Consider the following 19,983-nt stretch of genomic DNA (forward strand, 5'->3'; position numbering starts at 1 on the left):
ATACTTACATAACCTATACAAGAAATTACACTAAAAGTAGCTAATAATATATAATAGTTATAATAATAATATCGTATTCCCTGAACAAACAATCCCTTAAAGTATATTATTTTATAAATTCTCTAACTCATGTTTCACTGTCTGAACACATAATTCTATTGCAAGATTATAAACGTGTGTGGCTGTGAATTAGCCGCTTCAAGTACCAAAAATCAAATCAGATCAAGCGATATGTGGCCATGTGCATTTGACAGCTTTGCTTTGATAGTGAGAGGCTTGGAAATATCTATAATACCCTCCACGGACTTCAACTTCAATGGATTGATGAATAAATTTTGAAGTCCGAATTCATTACACAGTTCCTTTTAATGAGATCATGCGATATCAGCTACATTAATTGTCTCCGACTCGAGCCCCGTCAAAGCCTTTTACGTGTCAGAAATGAGAACGGTTGATTAGTCAAAAAGAGAACCTGATTTGAGGAGGAAAAAAATCACCCGCAAATTCTCGTACGCATTTTAGTAGAAACTAGTTAGGTCCCGTGCTACTGTGCAGGCAAATTCTTTTCTATAAAAAAATATTAAATATTAAAAGAATTAAGATTCAAGAGTTTCCGATTTGTCTAGTGAGGAACAAAAACCTTAGATTGCAAGATGAAACTAAAAGTTATATTTATAATATTAATTACCATAACAATAATAATAATTATAATATAATTAATAATATTAAATACACTTGACTCAAATTTTATAGTTTTTAATTTTTTTCATATCAATTAAGTTTATAGTTTTTTTAATAGTAATAATTTTTCTTTCAAATTTAATAATAATAATAATTATTAATTTTATTTTTTAAATCAAATCTATGGTTATTTTATAATATTATTAATATTTTTAAAAAAATTTATTAATTATTATATTAATAATATTTTAAATAATAATAGTAATAGTAAAAAAATTTCAAATAAATTTAAGTGAATCTTACTATAGCATCAAACCCAAAGCTAAAACAGCAGAAGACCAGTATATATACTTACTGTCAGATTTTGATTTCCAACTTTTCTATCATTGAGAGCTAATTTTTTTATATACACTATATTCTTAAAGGTATCACTGTTACATTTTAATTTGCACCCAAAAATACTATAATGTTGAACACGGTCACTGGGTTGTGGCCACGGTGGTGGGATGCTAGCAACGAGAGACAAAAACTGTTTCTCATCATTGCAATCACCATAATAACAATGTTCTGGTTCTTTTGGAACAATATCAAACCAAAGAAGGCAGTCGCTGCTCCGTTTCCGCCAGGTCCTCATGGTTTGCCATTAGTTGGATACCTTCCATTTCTTGGTAATGACCTCCACAAGAAGTTCACTGAACTGGCTAGGTCCTATGGCCCTATCTACAAGCTAAGGCTCGGAAACAAATTGTGCATGGTGGTTAGCTCCCCACCACTAGCCAAAGAAATGGTTCGTGATAAGGATACCATATTTGGTCATCGTGATCCACCTATTTCCGCCCGGGTGCTCTTTAACGGCGGAAATGATATCGCTTGGTCCTCTTACGGTCCCCAGTGGAGAAAGATGCGCAAGGTTTTGGTGCGCGAAGTGCTAGGCAATAACCTAGATGCTTCCTATGCACTGAGAAAACAGGAGGTTAAAAAGGCTATTAGAGAAGTGTATGATAAAATTGGCAGCCCTATTGACTTTGGTGAAGTGGCATATGTAACAAGCCTAAATACTGTCCTGAGAATTTTGCTGGGGGGAGGCACAATCCAAGGAGAGAAATGGACTCATTTCGTTGCACAGTTTCGGTGTCATGCAGCAGAGATGATGGTGCTAATTGGAAAACCTAATGTTTCGGACCTTTTCCCCGTGCTGGCTAGGTATGACTTGCAAGGTATAGAGAGACGATCAAAGCGATTAGCAGTCACTTTCGATCAATTTCTTGATTCTGCAATTGAGCAACGTTTGAATGAAGAAAAGGCACACATGGATGTGAGAGAAGACTTCTTGCAGATTCTCTTGGATCTTAACAAGCATGAAGATGCTGCAACATCAATTACGATGGACCAACTCAAAGCCATGCTACTGGTATGACTACTTTAATTGTTTCTGTAAAGCAAACACTTAATTAAATTAAGTAAATCTATATAATTGGTGGAAAATAAAAATAAGCCGTGCTGGCTAGGTATGACTTGCATAATTGATGAAGTTGTTGAAAATAAAAATAAAAATAAGTAAATCTGTATAATTAGAGATGAGTTATTGATATAATTGATGTAGTTATTAGCATAATTGATGGAGTTATTGGTATGATTGGTGTCATGATTTATAGCTTTTGTTCCCTGACTCTTGTTTATAAATAGATAATGTTTTTAAGTTTATTTTGCACACCAAAATAGAGAGACCAAAATAGAGAGAAGAAAAGGAAAGTGAAGAAAAAGTAATCCCATAAAATTATGAAATATTTGTGAGAGAATAAGTGAAACGTTTTCTCCTAATAATAAAGAGATTCTTAGTTGTTTTCTTATTATTTGAGAGAAGTTGTAATTCTCACATTACTTAGTAAAATCTTTCTATATTTACCTGTGGACGTACTCTAATTTGATGAACAACGTAAATTTTTATGTGTCTCATTTTTTATTTTATCTTATTTCTTATTTTTTATCTTCTTTGAGTTGCATGCCAGTATCCTAACATTTTTTTTCTTTTTTTATCTTCTTAAAAACAAATTCTTCTACTTTAATTTCAGTTCTTATTTATACTTTTAAAGCCAATGCAATGTATGTTTCTAGATCTTACTGGTAGATAAAACTAAAGTATCATTTCTTGGGAACATTGAGTCACGTGTGAATCTGTCTTGGAAACATATGGACCTACAAGCATTAGCAATGTCCAAGACCACCTTAACAAAGGGTGATTAGAAAGTTCAGACCGAGCAAAGCGTGCTTTTCCCAAAAAAAATTGATGTAGCTGCTGCCTAGCAAGTCTGCTGCTGATCAAAATCATGCATCTAGCTAGCATTAAAAATAATGTTATTTGCACCGAAGGCACCGGCTCAGCGGTGGAATGACGCTTTGCGTCTTCTGCTGTCACGAGTTCGAGCCTTAGAGTTGCATGCTTGTCAGCCCCGCGCTGCCTTACCTGCCTGCTGGGTTTGCAGGGTGTTCAGTGGGCCGTGGGGATTAGTCGTGGTGCGCGTAAGCTGGCCCGGACACCTCACGTAAATCAAAACAAAAAAAAAAAAAAATAATGTTATTTTTTATACACAGGATATTTTCGTGGGCGGCACTGACACAACTACTACCATGGTCGAATGGACAATGGCACGACTAATGCAACATCAAGAAGTAAGGCAAAAGGTATACCAAGAATTACAGGAAGTTGTTGGAGCGAACAACATTGTAGAAGAATTCCACTTGCCCAAGTTACGGTATTTGGATGCTGTGATGAAGGAGACATTTCGTTTGCATCCTGCACTGCCTCTCTTAGTGCCCCGTTTTTCAGGGCAATCATGCACGGTGGGAGGGTATACCGTTCCTAAGGGTACTACAGTTTTCTTGAATGTTTACGCTATTCACAGGGATCCTAATCTGTGGGACAATCCCTTGGAATTTAGACCAGAGAGGTTTTTGAATGATGAAACCAGCACATTTGATTACTCGGGCAACAACTTTCAGTATCTCCCATTTGGATCCGGAAGAAGGGTTTGTGCAGGACTCCGTTTAGCAGAGAAGATGCTGATGTATTTGCAGGCTTCATTGTTGCACTCCTTTGAGTGGAAGCTGCCAGTTGGAGGAGTGCTGGAACTATCTGATAAATATGGCATCGTTGTCAAGAAAAAGAAACCCTTAATAGTTATCCCAACACCTAGGCTATGTAATTTAGAGCTTTACTAGACGGTGGAAGGACCTGCAATCTACTTTTTTTTTTTTTTTAGATTAACGTGGATGTCTGGGTCAGCTTGCGTGCACCACGACTAATCCCACGGGCCTTAAAGTTAACGACCATGTAAGCCTTCAATGACTATCATATGAGCAACCAAGGATTCGAATGCAATCTGCTTTTATCCAACGCAGTCGTTGAAGCATTTCAACCTACAATAAAAGAAAATTAGTTATGTCTTTACTATGTATTTTTATAGTTAAAAAGACATTTATAAACAAATCAAGTGGTGTGTGTGTCTATATATATATATATATATATGTATATATATATGTCAAGAATACGTGTACTAAAAAAACAAGTCATTAATAATAACTAAAAATAAAACTAGAAAAATTAAGAGACATATATAGTTTAAGATATTTAATTTTTCAAGATGAAATATTTATCTAATTGTATTTGTTAAATCTTGTTTATTAAAATATCTTTTTATTTAATTAAAAGATAATAAAAATAGCCACACATATTAAATTAATTAAATAAAAAAAAGAAAAAAATATTATGTAATGTTGCACATATTATAAATATTATTTGAAAATAAATATTTTTTTAATTTTAAAAAATTTATTAATACAAAAGATAAAAAAAAAATATAGATGAATTAGAAAAATATCTTTAAAAATTCAATGCACATAAAATAATTTAAAAAAAAGTTTTATCCAAAAAAGATAAATAAGCAAATAAAAAAATCACATATTAGTGATATCAATTGAAAAATAAATTAAAAATTTACATATTAAAAATATCAATAAAAAAATTAAAAAAATCAAATATTATTGCTTAGCAATACGAATTTATAGCTATTATATGTGTTATAATTGCTATATAGAGGTTTGCAACCTTGTCATGCTATGTTATTTTCTTTTCCACAACTTCAATAAAATCAAGCGTATATATAATTTTGATGCGATGTGAACTCTAAAATGAAACTGATAAAATGAGTATGTTTATTTGTGTGTTTAAAAAGTATTTTTAAATTTTTTTAATTTTAATGTTAAAAATATATTTTAAAAATAATATATATATATATATATTGTTTTAATATATTTTTAAATAAAAAACTTTAAAAAACATATTTGAATCCTAAAAACAATCGAAATCTTCATTGCTACCACTGTTTAAAACGCAATAGGGTGTGTTTAAGGTTGTAACGGTGATAGCAATTTAAACTTTGAAGTGTTTTTTATTTAGAAATATATCAAATAAAAAAAATAAAAGAATTATTTTTAAGTTAAGCATATTAAAATAATCTGAAAACATAAAAAAATTATTTTAAATAAAATCAAAAATAATTTTTTTAAAAAAATTAAAAAATATAGTTTGTACCATATTCCTAAATACACCTAAAGAATTACATTGGTATTTTAACAAGATAAAAACAGAGTAATTGCTCATATTTTATAGTCGCAGTATCGGTCAAATTTTGTACCAAAATAGATGTGAGCTATTGAAAATTTTATCATTAGATAAAAAATATTTTCTAAAAATATATCTGATATTTGATGTGTGAATAAATTGAAAAGTAAATAGTAAGCGTGGATTTTTTTATAAATTCCTAATCTCAAACATAAATGACTTAAATTAATAATTTGCTATCTAACCATGCCGGATGGGAGGAGACCATTGGCCCAGGAGGGAGGAGTGGATAACGTCTCTGTGTACTCGTGAGAGACTGGGATACGTCCCCACACCACGCCAAATTAGTTAGATATATTTAACACTACTTAACCTTTGTGAATGATTTTAATATTTTTAATTAAATTAAGTCAGTAAAATTAATCACAAAGATAATCTGAAACTAGCGAGGCCACGCTACACCGAAGGTTAGAGTAAAACAAAAATCAAACAAAAAAAATCTAGATATTACTTGTATATTTTTTTAAAATAATCATAAATTTAAAATTAGTGGTCTATCAAATAATATTTTTATCTATTATTAAAAAAAAATACATAGGATTAATTTGGATCATTCTGAGTTGACATGAAAAAATCACAGGGATAATCTTGAAAAAAAACAAATTTAAAAGATAAATCTCAAATAAATTCAATATTAAAGGATAAAAATAATAAAAAATCTAATTTTTAAAAAAAATAAATTTGATTCAACCACTCAAACTCTCAATACTAGTCATACACGTCGTCGGATTTAATAATTTTTTTATTTTATAAATTATTTTTTATCTAATAGTTTTATGTGATAATAAAGCTAATGTTATTTTTTTAATTTTTTTTCTAAGAGAAAAGAGCCATGATAGGCATATGAGACTGAAATAGTAAAAGCAAATTATTAATAATAAAAGGTGAAACCAAAATTATTAAAATCATGATTTTGACGTAGCACGGAAAATGTAAAATAAATTCGGATTGTAAAAACAAATCATAAAATCATAAGAAATTTTTTTAACAATACTTGCACTGAACTTCTTTTGAATTCTTAACAATATTTATACCACGTTGTTATCTACATCAAGCTTATTATCAGAATAATTGTTTCTAGATGTCATGTGTTCAATAATTCAAGAATCAATTTAAATTAGTCTTGTAATCAATTCTAACATGATTATTAAAATCAAATTGTGATCAATACAAACACAACTTAGATATTCTATAAACATATTTTATTTTGAAAACATCATCAGTAAATAGTCAATAAAATTATGACTATATTAGGTGCTATAGATGTTGGTTTAGAATTCAATATATGTACAGGAGTTTATACGTGAGTTTCATTTTTTTTAAATTTGATTTTTTTATTTTAAGTTAGAAAATTTCATATTTTTAAATTACTTTAAAAAATTATTATTATTACAGTTCCACGCAATTTAAAAGTGAAAGTTAGGCTACTTATTGTGGTATTATCATGTCAAAGTGTTCATTTTCATGTCAAAAACTAATTTTAAATGTGACTTTCTGGCATCAAAAAATTGATACTCCGTAATATTCTTATTTCTCCTTCGACAAAACTAACCACTGACATAGATCTAGTGGTCCGTGCTTGGAGTTGCTTTGTGTGGCCAACAATGTTTTGCTTTAACAGTCGCTTGGAAGGATAAATTGGGCTCTTAGCATCAAATAAATGGTGAAATGATATATAAACAAGAAATTTCAGGAATAGTGCAGTATATGATTTTTTTTTTATTTTAACCTGATTTTACTTATTTTCAAGTTTTTAAAATAATTTTGCACATTAAACATATAAACATGTATTGACTAGTAAAATAGTATGATTTTACAAATCAACTCGCGATTTTAACAACCTTAGATGAAACCATTTTTTTTAATTTCAAGTTAAATAAAAAAGATCATCAATTACAAAAGGGTGAAATTATATATTTTAAAAAAAACATATTAAAATAAATAGATTGGATGTTGTTGCTTAACATTTCAAACTTGCGATTCACATTATAAAATCAAACGAATTTTTTTCTTCATATATTTGTAGTAAAAACGGATTTTTTTCTTCATATATTTGTAGTAAAAAAAACAAAATAAAAAAGCCAGCATCACAAGCTTATGACCCAATAAATAGGGCCTTTGGAAGGAACAACCAAGATGCGTGGGTATTTATTCTTAGGCCTATATGTTTGAGTTTGTTTTTTCTTTCATTTAAAAGGGTGAATAACATATCGTACATTTATTTTAAAAATAAAAATAAACATATAACATCGGTCGCTAAGATAAATGACGCGTTGTCTTTTAACTAAATTCTGGCCACCACTTTGATGGTGGAAAAATTAAGGCTATGGAATTTTAACTTAACAAACCTATTTTTTAACTCATTTAAACCCAAAAATCAATTCAATCTATTTTTTAACTCATTTAAACTCAAAAATCAATCCTAAAATATATAGACACCAATTTAGCAATCCAATAAGCCCAAAAAGGGGCTCAAATCACTAAATCAAACCAAATAAATTTTCTCACCCTCAACTTAATTTGTTTTTAAAGCAAAATGGAGATTGAAAACAATCATTATAAGACTTTTCTCCCTGAATGAAATTCATTTATACTAATTTTGACTATTTTAGTGGTCAAAATAGATATAAATAATTTCTCTCTATACCATAATGTAATAGTCCTCTCTTTGTCCTCTCACAAGAAAAGACTAGAAAATTAAAAAAATAAACATTGATATTAAAATTAAATTTTTAAAAACTAAAGAAATCAATTACTTATAAATTAAAAAAAAAAAGATCAAAATAAATACCTTGTAGCATCATTTTCACTTTGATCATTTTTACTTTGATCAATTAACTATTGAACCAACTATTCCTTCCCAAAAATTATGAAATTGAATATTAATTTGAATTCAAAAAGGTTCAATTGTGCTAAAAAATCTTGAAAACCAAATTGAACATTTAAGAAAAATCTAACTATTTCAATCCACATTGATTCATAAAAGAGTGCACATTAAAATTGCTACACAGAAATGCTTGGTGTTTTGTGCAATACCATCTGACCTCGCCTCGATCGTAACCATAAAGTGGTCATAAAACAGTGATTAATTCATCGCCGTCTCTCTCTTTTTTTCTTCATTTTTTTGCGTGTTATTCTGAGGCATTCATCTACATTACTGATCTCAAGGTTTTTACCCTGCTACTGCATATATTTGCAGATAGAAGAGCTCCAATTAGCTGTTCAAGCCGAAGCAGCAGGCTTGCAAACAGGCAAATCTTTTTCAACGTTAGGTGGGATCCGGAGAATTGGGTTGCTCTCAAAGAAATTGACGGGCTTCAGATCGAAACTCGATGATACGGTTGGCATGATAGGGAAGTCCTCTTGGCACGGTACGTGATGGAAGCCTAATGTGTACCACAATACAATGTCCTTGTTCTCAATTGGACGATCCCTGAAAATAGAAATGAAAAATCAACATGTTTGTTAAAAAAAGAAATCCACAAGTTGTTAGAAATTGAAATATTTAATCAGATTAGTTCTGTCACGAGATATTATAAAAGGATTCAATGCGTTCTGGTTATGAATTGAGTACAAAATTAAAAAAAAAAAATCTGTCACGAGATATTATAAAAGGATTCAACGCGTTCTGGTTATGAATTGAGTACTAAATTTTTTTTTTAAAAAAAAAAAAACTTGACATTAACGAGCCTGGGACTCGAGCCCACATAACATTCGAGATCAAATTCCCTAAAGGCGAAGGGGAAATGACTTGCTCCAATTAAGATTCAAGCCCATGACATTTTTTGCCTTGATTCAATTAGAAAACCGATTCAAGTGGAAATGTTGGAAAATGGAGATTTCCAAGGATGACAAAAATTAATTGCGAGTGTAATATTTTGATTTTTTATTTGAGTGGAAATCCATACCTCTCAGACCACACTGCAAGAGTGTCTTCACCTTGACTCTGGTAAGCAAATAACCCACCAGCCCATTGCTCGCTCTGGTTATATGGAGTGACCCATATCTGGTTATTTGTAAATGCACCACGTTTTTGGGGAGGATCGTCATGATCTAGCAAGCTAGCAGCCGTGCCGCCGGGAACCAACTTGTACCCAACGGGGTTTCCAACCCGAGTCCTTTTCATCGGGTTAACCACATGGAACTCGGATGGGTCATAAAGTTTGAGCTGAATCTGTGCATCCTTTTCTGTCTTTGCCACATTTCTTATAGCTTTTAAGTAGCTCCTCCTCGGTGATTCTCCGGGAGAGGTCCTTTGCTTTTGAATGTTTACCTTTACAAAGGAATTATCAGAGCCATCTATGTCCATGTCAAGGTAAAATGTGACGTAGTGGTCATGTACAACGCCGATTACGTTTTCTGACAAAAGGGTGCCATAGAGATTTTGTTGACCGGGAACTTGGTTCGTGTTCACGTAAGAGGTGCCTTTCACCATCAAAATACCACTAAGTCCAACCTGTGCCCAATTAATTACATTATTTCTTTATTAGCAGTTGTTATGATTGCATAATGGCAAATAGAAGTTCAAACGTGACATCCTCCAACTAGTGGTAGACAGATGCATGATGATCAAGAAAAACTCCGACCACTGAAAGATGTTTTTCCCTAATATATGTTGAAAATTCTTAAAGTGGACTACTTAAAGTATACAATATTATTCCAAAGAACAGGAAATAAGATGTCCACATCCCAGGAAAGAAAGACATTGAAAGTGGCCACTAACCTTAATTCTGATTAGTCCATCAGTTTGGAACTCCCAATCAACTATATAATCATAGTTTGCAACCGATGCTGCCATTCTAGCCACTAGCGTCACCTTCGGTCTAACTTCTCTAATCTGGCAAAACAACATAAAGCAAAAGACAAACGGGAGAGGGAAGGAAAAAAATCAAGAAAACAGATTAACATGGTTTGATAGGATTCACTTCCACACCAATTTTAAATCAAACCCTATATGAATAAAACTTTAATTAAAAAGGTTATCCAAAAATCTATCGGATTGATCAGTGTCTGGTAACTATACTGGTTTAGTTAGTTAATTTATATAAAAATGATGAGACACTGTGTTTGAAATAAATTAAATTCTCGGATCCAAACCTTCTTACCTCCATACCCGTAATTGGACTCTCCGAGTGCCGCCATCCAATATCACCGGCATAACTCTCGAACACGCAAACCATATGTGATCGGACATATGGAGTTCCATCACCAGCGGCGAACACACCATCCATGTAATAGGCATTCCTAGGACAATCATTAAGCGGGTCAAGTGGCATGGCCTGCAACCCAAACCCGTATTCACCCGCATCCATATACGTCTTAAAATACCATGCATCAGTGGGGTCCATGTAAGGCACAAACAACTCACTAGTATACCCTTTATACATCACATTCCTCATCTCCCCACTATCTGGGTCCCGGACCTTAGCCCGAGATATGATCACCCCAGCTCTAGGGTCGGGTTTAAGGTGAAATTCCCAATTAGCCCATTTGACTAAGTGCTCATCTTCCACCGTAAAACTCGGCCCTTTTGGTTGCTCTATTGAAATTGGATTGACAAACATCATCTCGGGATTGATTTCCTGTACAGAATAGCGATAATCAGTGTTGGCTGCCTTTGGTATAGGTATGTCCTTCCCCTTATCTGATATCTCCACCACTTCTTTACTATCCATATCAAGCAAAACAGTCAGCCCTTCTATTGGTCTCATGTAAAAGTTTGCAGTGCCCTTCATGGAGTAGCACTGCACCTTAATCAATCTCCTGTTCTCTTCATTTTCACCAAACCAACCTAAAGAGATTGGCAAGCATGCAAGGTCCTGAAGATCAACTCCACGTTCGATGATTGTGCGGTTGAAATCAGCGTTCGAAAGCGGGGCCCACGTCGATGATGTCATGTCCTCTATTGTCATGGTGGGGTAACCTGAGCGAGAACCAGTTTCTTGTACAGCCACCTCGCCAGTACTTATATCCACCGTTAAAACGTATGACTTGCCAGCCACGCGTGCGACCACGGCTGCTTTTCTTGGTAACATGGAGTCTCCTTTTTTCCATTTAAGGACAAGTGTTTTATCTGGTTCTTCCAAGACTATAGAGTGGAAAGCACAGGGAGATGATGACTTGAAAAGGGTGTGCGATTTTAGGATTGTACGGACTTTGTTGATCTCTGAGATTGTTAAGGGGTCCAGAGGATGATGGGGAGTGTCTGATTCGTGGTTGTGGTGCTTGGGATTTGGTGGTTTTTCGAGGATGTTATCGGCGGTGGATGGTTTGTTGATAGGCCGAAAGCGGTTCTTGGAGGTGCACCAGGGAGAGTTGGTGGAGCAATCAAGGAGGTCAGTGGTGGAGTTTGGTTGTGGAACATAAGGGAGATGAACCCATGTGAAGAACAAGACAAGAGATACACTAAGAAAGATAAAGAGGAAACGGAGGAAATTTCTTGATTCCATCTCTTATTTTGGTTTCTGGTTATTTACTGTTAATTTGTTGTGTTGTGAGAGACTGAAAGAGCGTGCGATATAAAGAGGAAGGAGTGGAAATGAACAGCTAAGAGAATCTACATTAAAAAAAATAAAAACAAAAACCGAGAAATTAAAAATAAACTTCAGTGGTATCTGAGTATTGAAAGGCGACAAAAAGATGACAATAACCGTGCATTTAGGCTATAAATATTTTTTTATTTGAACATTTATTTTTTTTAACCATTGATACCCTCATCCAAAGCTTGATACAACATGAAAACCTTCATTTATACGTAATCCCTTAATTATTCCTCGTTAATTATCATCAAGAATCTCTTTTTAACTCATATTTTTTATTTTCCAGTAAAACATACATTAAATAAAAACATGAAAAAATATATAAGAAAGAGCTAAATTGTATATAATCTTCTTTAATTATTGGTTAAAGAGGTTAACCAATAATTAAATGTGTGGCACATCTCACATTTTGTTGTTTATTTATCATTTATCATTCCTAGTAAATTTTTCTTTTTTTTGTCCATGAGTTTTTATTTATATTTTGATCATTAAATTTTATTTTTTTTTCAACTCAATCCTTATAATTAATGTCAATACTGTTTTATATTAGGATCAATTTTGATTTGTATGCTATTACGTATCCAATATGGCATAGAATATTATAACATTAAATTATATATCAATTTTACAAAATAAAACTTTAGGTTATTATTAAAAAGAATTGAAAGATGAATTACCAGAATTAACATAAAAACATAGCCTTTTCATATATATTATTTAAAGGACATGGGAAAATTCAATTTGGTTCTGCAAGTTTTTGTTTTAGCTTTTACTCTGTCCTTGTTTTTTTAAGTTTTTGCAGCTTGGTCACAAATTTTATTTTTATTATGTTTTGATCTCTAGATATTGAAAAAATGGAAAAGTTCATTGAAAAAGAATTAGAAAACGAATTGTTGTCCATTCTATTAAAATAAAAATGAGTGGTGATGTGTTGTTTGTCTATTTTTTTATAAAAAAGAAAAGAAAACAAAAGAAGGCTGATTGAATGAGCCCAGGCTTTTCAAGGCGCATGAGCTCGTCCTTCCTGGCCTACGTATGCATGGCACTTTTGTTAAATAGCCCTTAACTTTTTTCGTTGAGATTCTAGAATAAAATTCTTTTAAATAAATGTATTATAATAATATTTTAAAAAAATCCATTTATACCATATTTTTTGGAAGTATATTTGAGTTTTTTTATGTTAATATTAACAATTACTTTATTAATAATTATATACTTTTTATTTTTTCTTTTTAACAATTACTTTATAAATAATTATATACTTTTTATTTTTTCTCTTTATTTTCCCACTAACCTCCCTCCTTTTTTTTTCTGTTTTAAAAGAATACATTCTTTTTTAGCATAAAAGTACAATGAATTTTGAGATCTATTTTTTATTGTTTTTATTTTTATTTTTATTTTTTTAAAACTGAAATTTATACTCACATAGAATCTACAAATCTAGAATCAAAGAGAAAATTAAAAAAAATGCTTTAAAGTAATAAGCCGATATCTTTTTTTGTAATATTGAGGTAATAACATGTTAGATTATTTTGGGCTTCACATACTTAATCTATTAAATTCACAATTTAAATCATGACTCTATTAAATTTAACAATTTTATTTTTTCAAATTATTTTTTATTTAATGATATGATAACAAAAATAAACACATGTAAAATTACCTCATAGAAAATAATTTGAAATAATTATAAATAATTTGAAATAATTATAAATAAATATTAGAAGATAAGATTAATAAAAAAGGTCCAATAAAATTCAATTGAAAGAAAAATAATAGAAAGATAGAATTAAAAAAACAAACAATTTGAAATTGTTACTTAAAACAATTTTGATGGTCAACGATGAAACCTCCCGACCCGAATCATTGTCTAAGTTAGGTTTAAAATTAACTTATAAGATAATTGACTTTACATGATTTAATTAATTTGATGGGTTTATAGACAACATAAATATCTAGTAAAAGTGTAGCATGACTTTAAAAAAATTTAAAAATATATATTTTTTTAATATTAAGATGATAATAAATTGGATTAATATGAGCTTTACAACTGAAATCATAAACCTTGATAAATTTTTTAAAAAATTGTTTTTTAATTTTTTTATTTAGTAATACAATAACAAAAATATATATTTATAAAAATTGAATATCAATCAAATACAAAATATTTATTTAAAATTAAAAATAAATTTATTAAAAAATTAAAATAAATTATAATGATCAATTTAAAATTAATAAAATACTAAGTAATAAAATTAAAAAGAAAAAGTTTGGAAGGTAGAATTTAAAAAAGACGCGAGCTTTACAACTTAACTTGCAAAACTTACAACTGAAATCATAAACTTTGATAAAAAAATTTAAAAATTGTTTTTTAATTTTTTTATTTAGTAATACAATAACAAAAATATATATTTATAAAAATTGAATATCAATCAAATACAAAATATTTATTTAAAATTAACAATAAATTTATTAAAAAATTAAAATAAATTATGACGATCAATTTAAAATTAATAAAATACTCAATAATAAAAGAAAAAAGAAAAAGTTTGGAAGGTAGAATTTTAAAAAGAGGGGTTTGAAAAAAATTGAGTTGCTTCGTTGTATGTTTATTTATGAATAGTGAAGCATCATAATAATGTTTTGTAGTTTTTGTTTTGTAGAGAGAATAATTTTATCCATAACATGTTTCGTTAATTAAGCAATCTAAATATATAGAAATTCTCATGAGATATTAATTAATTCAATTAGAGGTTCTCGTGGGGGGAGGCGAAAAGCAATGTAATCTCACCGATATAATAAACAAATAAATAAAAAAAGAGAGCCGATACCGACATTTTGATGTCATGTTCCAGGAATCCATCGTCGTGGATAGACAAGAATCATTCCGTGGCAAGGAATCACCAGGATTCCAGATATTTATGTATGGCAACGTGCAACTTGCGAGTTATTTATAATTTATACGATTAAAAAGTTCGTATCATATATGCTAATCACTGTAGTTTTTATGCATAGAAAATTATGATATTTTTTGTATATAAAATAATATTTTTTATTATTTTTTTAAATTTATTTTTATATCATCATATTAAAATAATTTTAAAAAATTAAATTTTAATAAAAAAAAGTCGAAACTGGCTCCCAGATAATGTCGCAACAGCTCTCTTGCACGCATTACAATTTCTTCAACTATGGTTATTCGACTCGTTAATTTATAGGTTAGAAATAAAACTTCAGTTAAGTTTTTTTTTTTTTAATCGGGGTAAGTAGATATTTACTAGATTAAGCTCAAGTGACCCAGAGAATCAATTTGTAACTCAATTGATCTAGTTAAACTCAAATAAAATCTAATCTTGTCAACTTAAAAAAATGTTTTTTATATAATTTTAACAGAAAACAATACCATTTAATTAAAAAATTGAAATGTTTTTCCCATATTTTTAGTATTATGTTATCAATAAATTATTTACTTAATATCCGTATCAATAGTACTTTAAGTTGCACGTATCATTTGTTTCAAATTTCACTTAATTAATATATAATTTTGAGAGTTTATGCATCGACAAACTCAGATATGTTTCATAACATGTTCACGTGAGATAGACAGGGATAAATGCAGCAAACGACAACTGATTAAGAAGAGGTAGCTGGCCTGCAAACTGGCAGGTCCTCCTCAGACATGGGTGCTGCCTTTAGAATTGGATTGCTTTCGAAGAAATTGACGGGCTTTAGTTCAAAGCTCGATGACACGGTTGGCATTATAGGAAAATCCTCTTGGCACGGTATGTGATGGAATCCCAGGGTGTACCACAGCACAATATCTTTATTCTCAATTGCTCGGTTCCTGCTGGCCATGAAAGCAAGTCCTCTTTTTAATTAGTTAAACTTGTAGCTTTAGATCAACAGTAAAGCACTAGCAAAAGATGGCAGTTCTCTTTTACTTTATAATGCAATGGTGCAGATATGCCGTGTGAGGGTTCATTCGCATGTGTGGGCAGAGTGTCCTCTGTATTACCTTTTAGACCACGCAGCAAGGGTGTCGTCTCCTTTGCTCTGATACGTGAAGAGTCCACCAGCCCATTGTTCATTCCGATTAAAAGGTGTCACCCATATCTAGCAGACAAGTTTTTTAAAGAAGCGAAAAAAAATACTGAAATAAAGTGTCATATTCACATTTATCGTGGCATGGATACCTGATTGTTTGTGAAAGCACTTCTTAGCTGTGGAGGATCAAGGTGATCAAGCAAGCTAGCTGCATTCCCGCCGGGGACGATTTTGTACCCGGCTGGATTCCCCAACCTGGACCGTCTTGAAGGGTTAATAACATGAAATTCTGAAGGTTCATAGAGCTTAAGCTTAATTCGTGCATCATCCTCTGTTTTCGCTGTGTTTCGTTTTGCTTTTAAGTAGCTTTTCCTCGGTGATTGACCTGGAAAGGTCTCCTCCTTGACTAGATCAACCTTAACAAATGTGTTATTAGTGTCATCAATATCCATGTCAAGATGGAAGGTAATGAAATGATCATGGACAACACCGATGAGATTTTCCGAGATTAAAGGGCCTGAAGCTGCTTCTTGGTTAGGTATTTGATCCGCAGTTTGATGTGGAGTGCCTTTCACCATCAGCATCCCTGAAAGAGAAACCTGCTTTGAATAATGTGGTTAGCGTGAGTGGAGGCCATTTTTATAAGGAACAGGGATAAAATTAAAGGCTTAATAAACACACCCATTTACACACCTCCTAGATCTTATCAATATTCACGGATCATGGAATGGACTGAGTGCCATCAATGCATCAGTGTATTATTTTCAATCACCAAAAAAGAGAGACAAAACTGAAGTATGTTCATAAGATTTACCGCAACATGGATCAAACCATCAGCTTGAAATTCCCAGTCAAATATGTAGTCATAGTTCCCCACCGACGCTGCCATTCGAGCAACAAGTGACACCTTTGGTCTTGCCTCTCTAATCTGAAAAAATCCCAGTGTTTGAAAAGGCATAAATAGTTTCCTTTTAAGCGCAACCTTGAGCAAAAATGTAGCAATAAGATGTAAAATCATGCGCGCAATAGACAGTAGTGGATATCGCATTGGAACTAGGCTTCTTATATCTCGATTTGGCTAAATACGTAGAGGTGCAACTTGTACATTTTTTATGACTGGTAAGGCAGTTAAGCATGCCCATCAAGCATATATACAGAGATTTTTCACGTCTCATCTCATGGCATTTCATTTGTTCCTTATGCTTGTTATTTAGGGAAATACATAAAAAAATCACAGAAATGTATGGGCATCAACAATAATGTCACTTACATTGAATCCATTGACCGGGATCTCCGAGTGCCGCCAACTAATATCGCCAGCATAACGTTCGAACACACAAATTATGCTCGGCTGAACATACGGTTTCCCATCCCATGACACAAATATTCCATCCATGTAATAAGAGTGCCTGGGACAATCATTTAGAGGCACAAGTGACAATGCCGTCGCTCCCATACCAAATTCACCAGCATCCATATATGACTTGAAGTACCAATTCTCGTCAGGATCCATGTAAGGCACAAATAACTCTGAAGAGAATCCTTTGTACATGACACTCCTAGGGACCCCGGTCTCTGAGTCACTAATCATGGCTCGTGAAATCACAATGCCAGCTCGCTGGTCAGCCTTCAGATGGAACTCCCAGTTAGCCCATTTCACTATGTGCCCATCTTCAACTGTAAAGCTAGGCCCAAATGGTTGCTCGATTGATATTGGATTTATTGGCTTCATCTTGGGTGGCTCTTTCTGGGCCTTGAATCGGTAATCAGTGTCTGTACCTTTTGGGACAGGAATTCCTCCGCCTGTGTCAGTGAATTTCACCACCTCTTTCTGGTCAATGTCCACTGTCATGGTCAGCCCTTCAAGTGGTCTCATGTAGAAATTGGGTGTGCCTTGGTTTGAGAAGCATTGGACCTTTATGATCCTCCTTCCTTCCTCATTCGGCCCAAACCACCCTGCTGACGGAGTGACGCAGGTTAAATCCGATAGTGAGATCCCACGTTTGATGGTAGACTTATTCAACTCCTTGTGAGAGAGAGCCACTTGCATTGCCACCGAAATATCGTTCATCATTAACATCGGGTAACCTGAGCCATGGTTGATTTTGTTGCTTGTGACCAGGCCCAAATCCAAGTCAACAGAGAGCACATGAGACTGACCATTCAACAGTGCAATCACAAGGGCTTTCCTGGGGGGGAGAGGATCACCTTCTTTCCACTTCAATACCAAATCCTTGTGAGGCTCATCAAGGGATAGTGAGTGAATAGCTGGGAAAGAAGGCAATAACGGTGGATAGGTTGAGAGAATGGTCCGCACCTTGTAGATTTCTCGCATGGTTAATGGGTCTAAGGGATGGTGTGGGAAATCTTCCATGTGGTCTCTGGGTTTGTGAATTTCGCTCTCCAAAACTGAGCCCGAGTGAGCACAAACTCTGCTCTTGGAGTTGCACAGCCATGAAGATGATTGAGATGGATCAGAGACGACCGGTAGGTTTAAAGAGTACCATGAAAATGTGAAAAGAAGTATAATTAAGAATAAGATGAAGGTTAAACGAAAAAGTGGACGAGTTTCCATGGTCTCTTCTTCTAGAGATCAGAAACGGATAGGTAAAAACTCTTAAACAGGGGAGTTTCAGAGAGTTCTCAAGTGCCCATTGGCTTAAAATATGTGCTACGTGTCGCCTCTGCCTACCGAATGTTTGTATTTTATTGAATTTTATCATTTTATATTAAAATAACCCATTAAGGGCAATATATTAAAAATATCGATGATCGATGTGCTGCTCCCATTGACATATTAAAAAATTAAAAGTTAAATAGATAAATGGTGTAATATATTGATAGTTTTTTTTAAAAAAATAATTGAATAATTAGAATATTTGAATCCAAAATCTCAACCTTCTTCATTATTAATCATTGAAAGTAGGTAGATAATTGTAGTCATAATTAAATAATTTTATTTGTTAGGCGTTACCTATTATGCGTTGTAGTCATAATTAAATAATTTTATTTGTCAGGCGTTACCTATTATGCCTGTTATGCATAGATTAATTTTATTTATAAAAAATATTTAATAAATTTAAAATTTAAAATCATTAAATCTATTTATAAAAACTTAAAAGCTTGAGATTAGGCATTACAGTCAAATCTAAGTATCTTGAGTTAGGCAGGACTACAAGACCCAAAAAACTTGGGTAACTTGGGTTAGGTATCCCTTTCCAACCCTTAGTTTCTTGAGTTTAGAAGGGGATGTCAAACTTAAGTTAATAATGATAATAATTAATTTTATGCTTCAAATCAAACTTATATATTTTTATATGGTAATAAAATTTATTTTAAATTTAATAATATTAATGAAATTAATAATATATATATAATATTAATAAATTTGTACGATATTAATGAAATTAATAATATATATATATATAATATTAATAAATTTGTATGGCCCAAGTTTTTTATAGTTTTTAATCCCTCAAATAAAATTTATTGTTTTTCCTTTATAATAATAATATTTTTTAAAAATTTAATAATAATAATAATTCCTCTTTACCGTGTGAAAAAATAAAAATAAAAATTACAGTATTGGGTCCTGTTAGGGGCAGGATCCGACGTTGTTTAATGGTTCTTGCTGATTGCAAAACCCAACACTGATGGGTCCAGCAGGACCTAAAACCATGGAGTTCTGCTGGCAATAGGACCTAGCACAATTGGATTCTAGTGGTATTATGATCCAACGATCCAGCCATGATTTTTTACTAACAAATAGTAAAAACATTGCCCCACAAGCACTATAATATTTATAATATAAATAATTATATTTTTAATATTAATAATAATATTAAACTACTCATATTTATGTGGGTTTGGCTGCAACACTTAGTCCAAAAGCTTTGAATTCATCTTATATGTTAAACCCAAAAGTTTTGGGTTTCACTGAGATGCTAGACCCATTAGACTTGAGATAGGACATCGAACCCATTTACTTTAGATCCGAACGCCTGACTCAAGTGTCTTGGGTCACGCAGCGCTGCAAAA

At 32.1% G+C, this 19,983-nt stretch overlaps 3 protein-coding genes across 4 annotated transcripts; 1 reads left to right on the forward strand and 2 right to left on the reverse strand.

The window, feature by feature from the left end:
* The first annotated feature begins 1,019 nt into the window (after positions 1–1,019).
* On the forward strand, positions 1,020–3,933 carry LOC105121342 (flavonoid 3'-monooxygenase-like). The gene is made up of 2 exons (XM_011019931.1): positions 1,020–2,092; positions 3,274–3,933. The coding sequence occupies exons 1-2, from the start codon at positions 1,148–1,150 to the stop codon at positions 3,898–3,900; spliced, it is 1,572 nt and encodes a 523-aa protein (XP_011018233.1). The 5' UTR covers positions 1,020–1,147; the 3' UTR covers positions 3,901–3,933.
* A 4,356-nt stretch (positions 3,934–8,289) lies between these two features.
* Positions 8,290–11,923, reverse strand: LOC105121340 (primary amine oxidase-like). The gene is made up of 4 exons (XM_011019930.1): positions 10,468–11,923; positions 10,086–10,199; positions 9,271–9,818; positions 8,290–8,795 (listed from the first exon to the last, which is right to left on the reverse strand). Exons 1-4 carry the CDS (start codon positions 11,809–11,811, stop codon positions 8,585–8,587), a joined length of 2,217 nt encoding a protein of 738 aa, XP_011018232.1. The 5' UTR covers positions 11,812–11,923; the 3' UTR covers positions 8,290–8,584.
* A 3,533-nt stretch (positions 11,924–15,456) lies between these two features.
* On the reverse strand, positions 15,457–18,623 carry LOC105121339 (primary amine oxidase-like). Of its 2 annotated transcripts, none has more exons than XM_011019929.1 (5): positions 17,216–18,623; positions 16,760–16,873; positions 16,095–16,544; positions 15,917–16,014; positions 15,457–15,745 (listed from the first exon to the last, which is right to left on the reverse strand). In XM_011019929.1, exons 1-5 carry the CDS (start codon positions 18,518–18,520, stop codon positions 15,535–15,537), a joined length of 2,178 nt encoding a protein of 725 aa, XP_011018231.1. In that variant the 5' UTR covers positions 18,521–18,623; the 3' UTR covers positions 15,457–15,534. The 2 variants fall into 2 exon arrangements, with proteins under 2 accessions (XP_011018231.1, XP_011018230.1); XM_011019928.1 differs by having other exon boundaries at positions 15,457–15,748.
* Positions 18,624–19,983: the final 1,360 nt, after the last annotated feature.

The sequence above is a fragment of the Populus euphratica genome, unplaced genomic scaffold (genome assembly GCF_000495115.2).
Source record: "Populus euphratica unplaced genomic scaffold, PopEup_1.0 scaffold25.1, whole genome shotgun sequence".
In the NCBI taxonomy this organism is placed as follows: Eukaryota; Viridiplantae; Streptophyta; class Magnoliopsida; order Malpighiales; family Salicaceae; genus Populus; species Populus euphratica.

Bases quoted from the DNA above. Each gene is read 5' to 3' on its own strand.
- LOC105121342 (XM_011019931.1), top strand. From the start codon at position 1,148: ATGTTGAACACGGTCACTGGGTTGTGGCCACGGTGGTGGGATGCTAGC. The intron at 2,093-3,273 runs GTATGACTACTT...TTTTATACACAG, and splicing joins AACTCAAAGCCATGCTACTG to GATATTTTCGTGGGCGGCAC.
- LOC105121339 (XM_011019928.1), bottom strand. From the start codon at position 18,520: ATGGAAACTCGTCCACTTTTTCGTTTAACCTTCATCTTATTCTTAATT. The intron at 16,874-17,215 runs GTAAGTGACATT...GGATTTTTTCAG, and splicing joins TCCCGGTCAATGGATTCAAT to ATTAGAGAGGCAAGACCAAA. The intron at 15,749-15,916 runs GTAATACAGAGG...TTTCATGGCCAG, and splicing joins CTTGCTGCGTGGTCTAAAAG to CAGGAACCGAGCAATTGAGA.
- LOC105121340 (XM_011019930.1), bottom strand. From the start codon at position 11,811: ATGGAATCAAGAAATTTCCTCCGTTTCCTCTTTATCTTTCTTAGTGTA. The intron at 10,200-10,467 runs GTAAGAAGGTTT...TTGTTTTGCCAG, and splicing joins GTCCAATTACGGGTATGGAG to ATTAGAGAAGTTAGACCGAA. The intron at 8,796-9,270 runs GTATGGATTTCC...TTCTATTTTCAG, and splicing joins CTTGCAGTGTGGTCTGAGAG to GGATCGTCCAATTGAGAACA.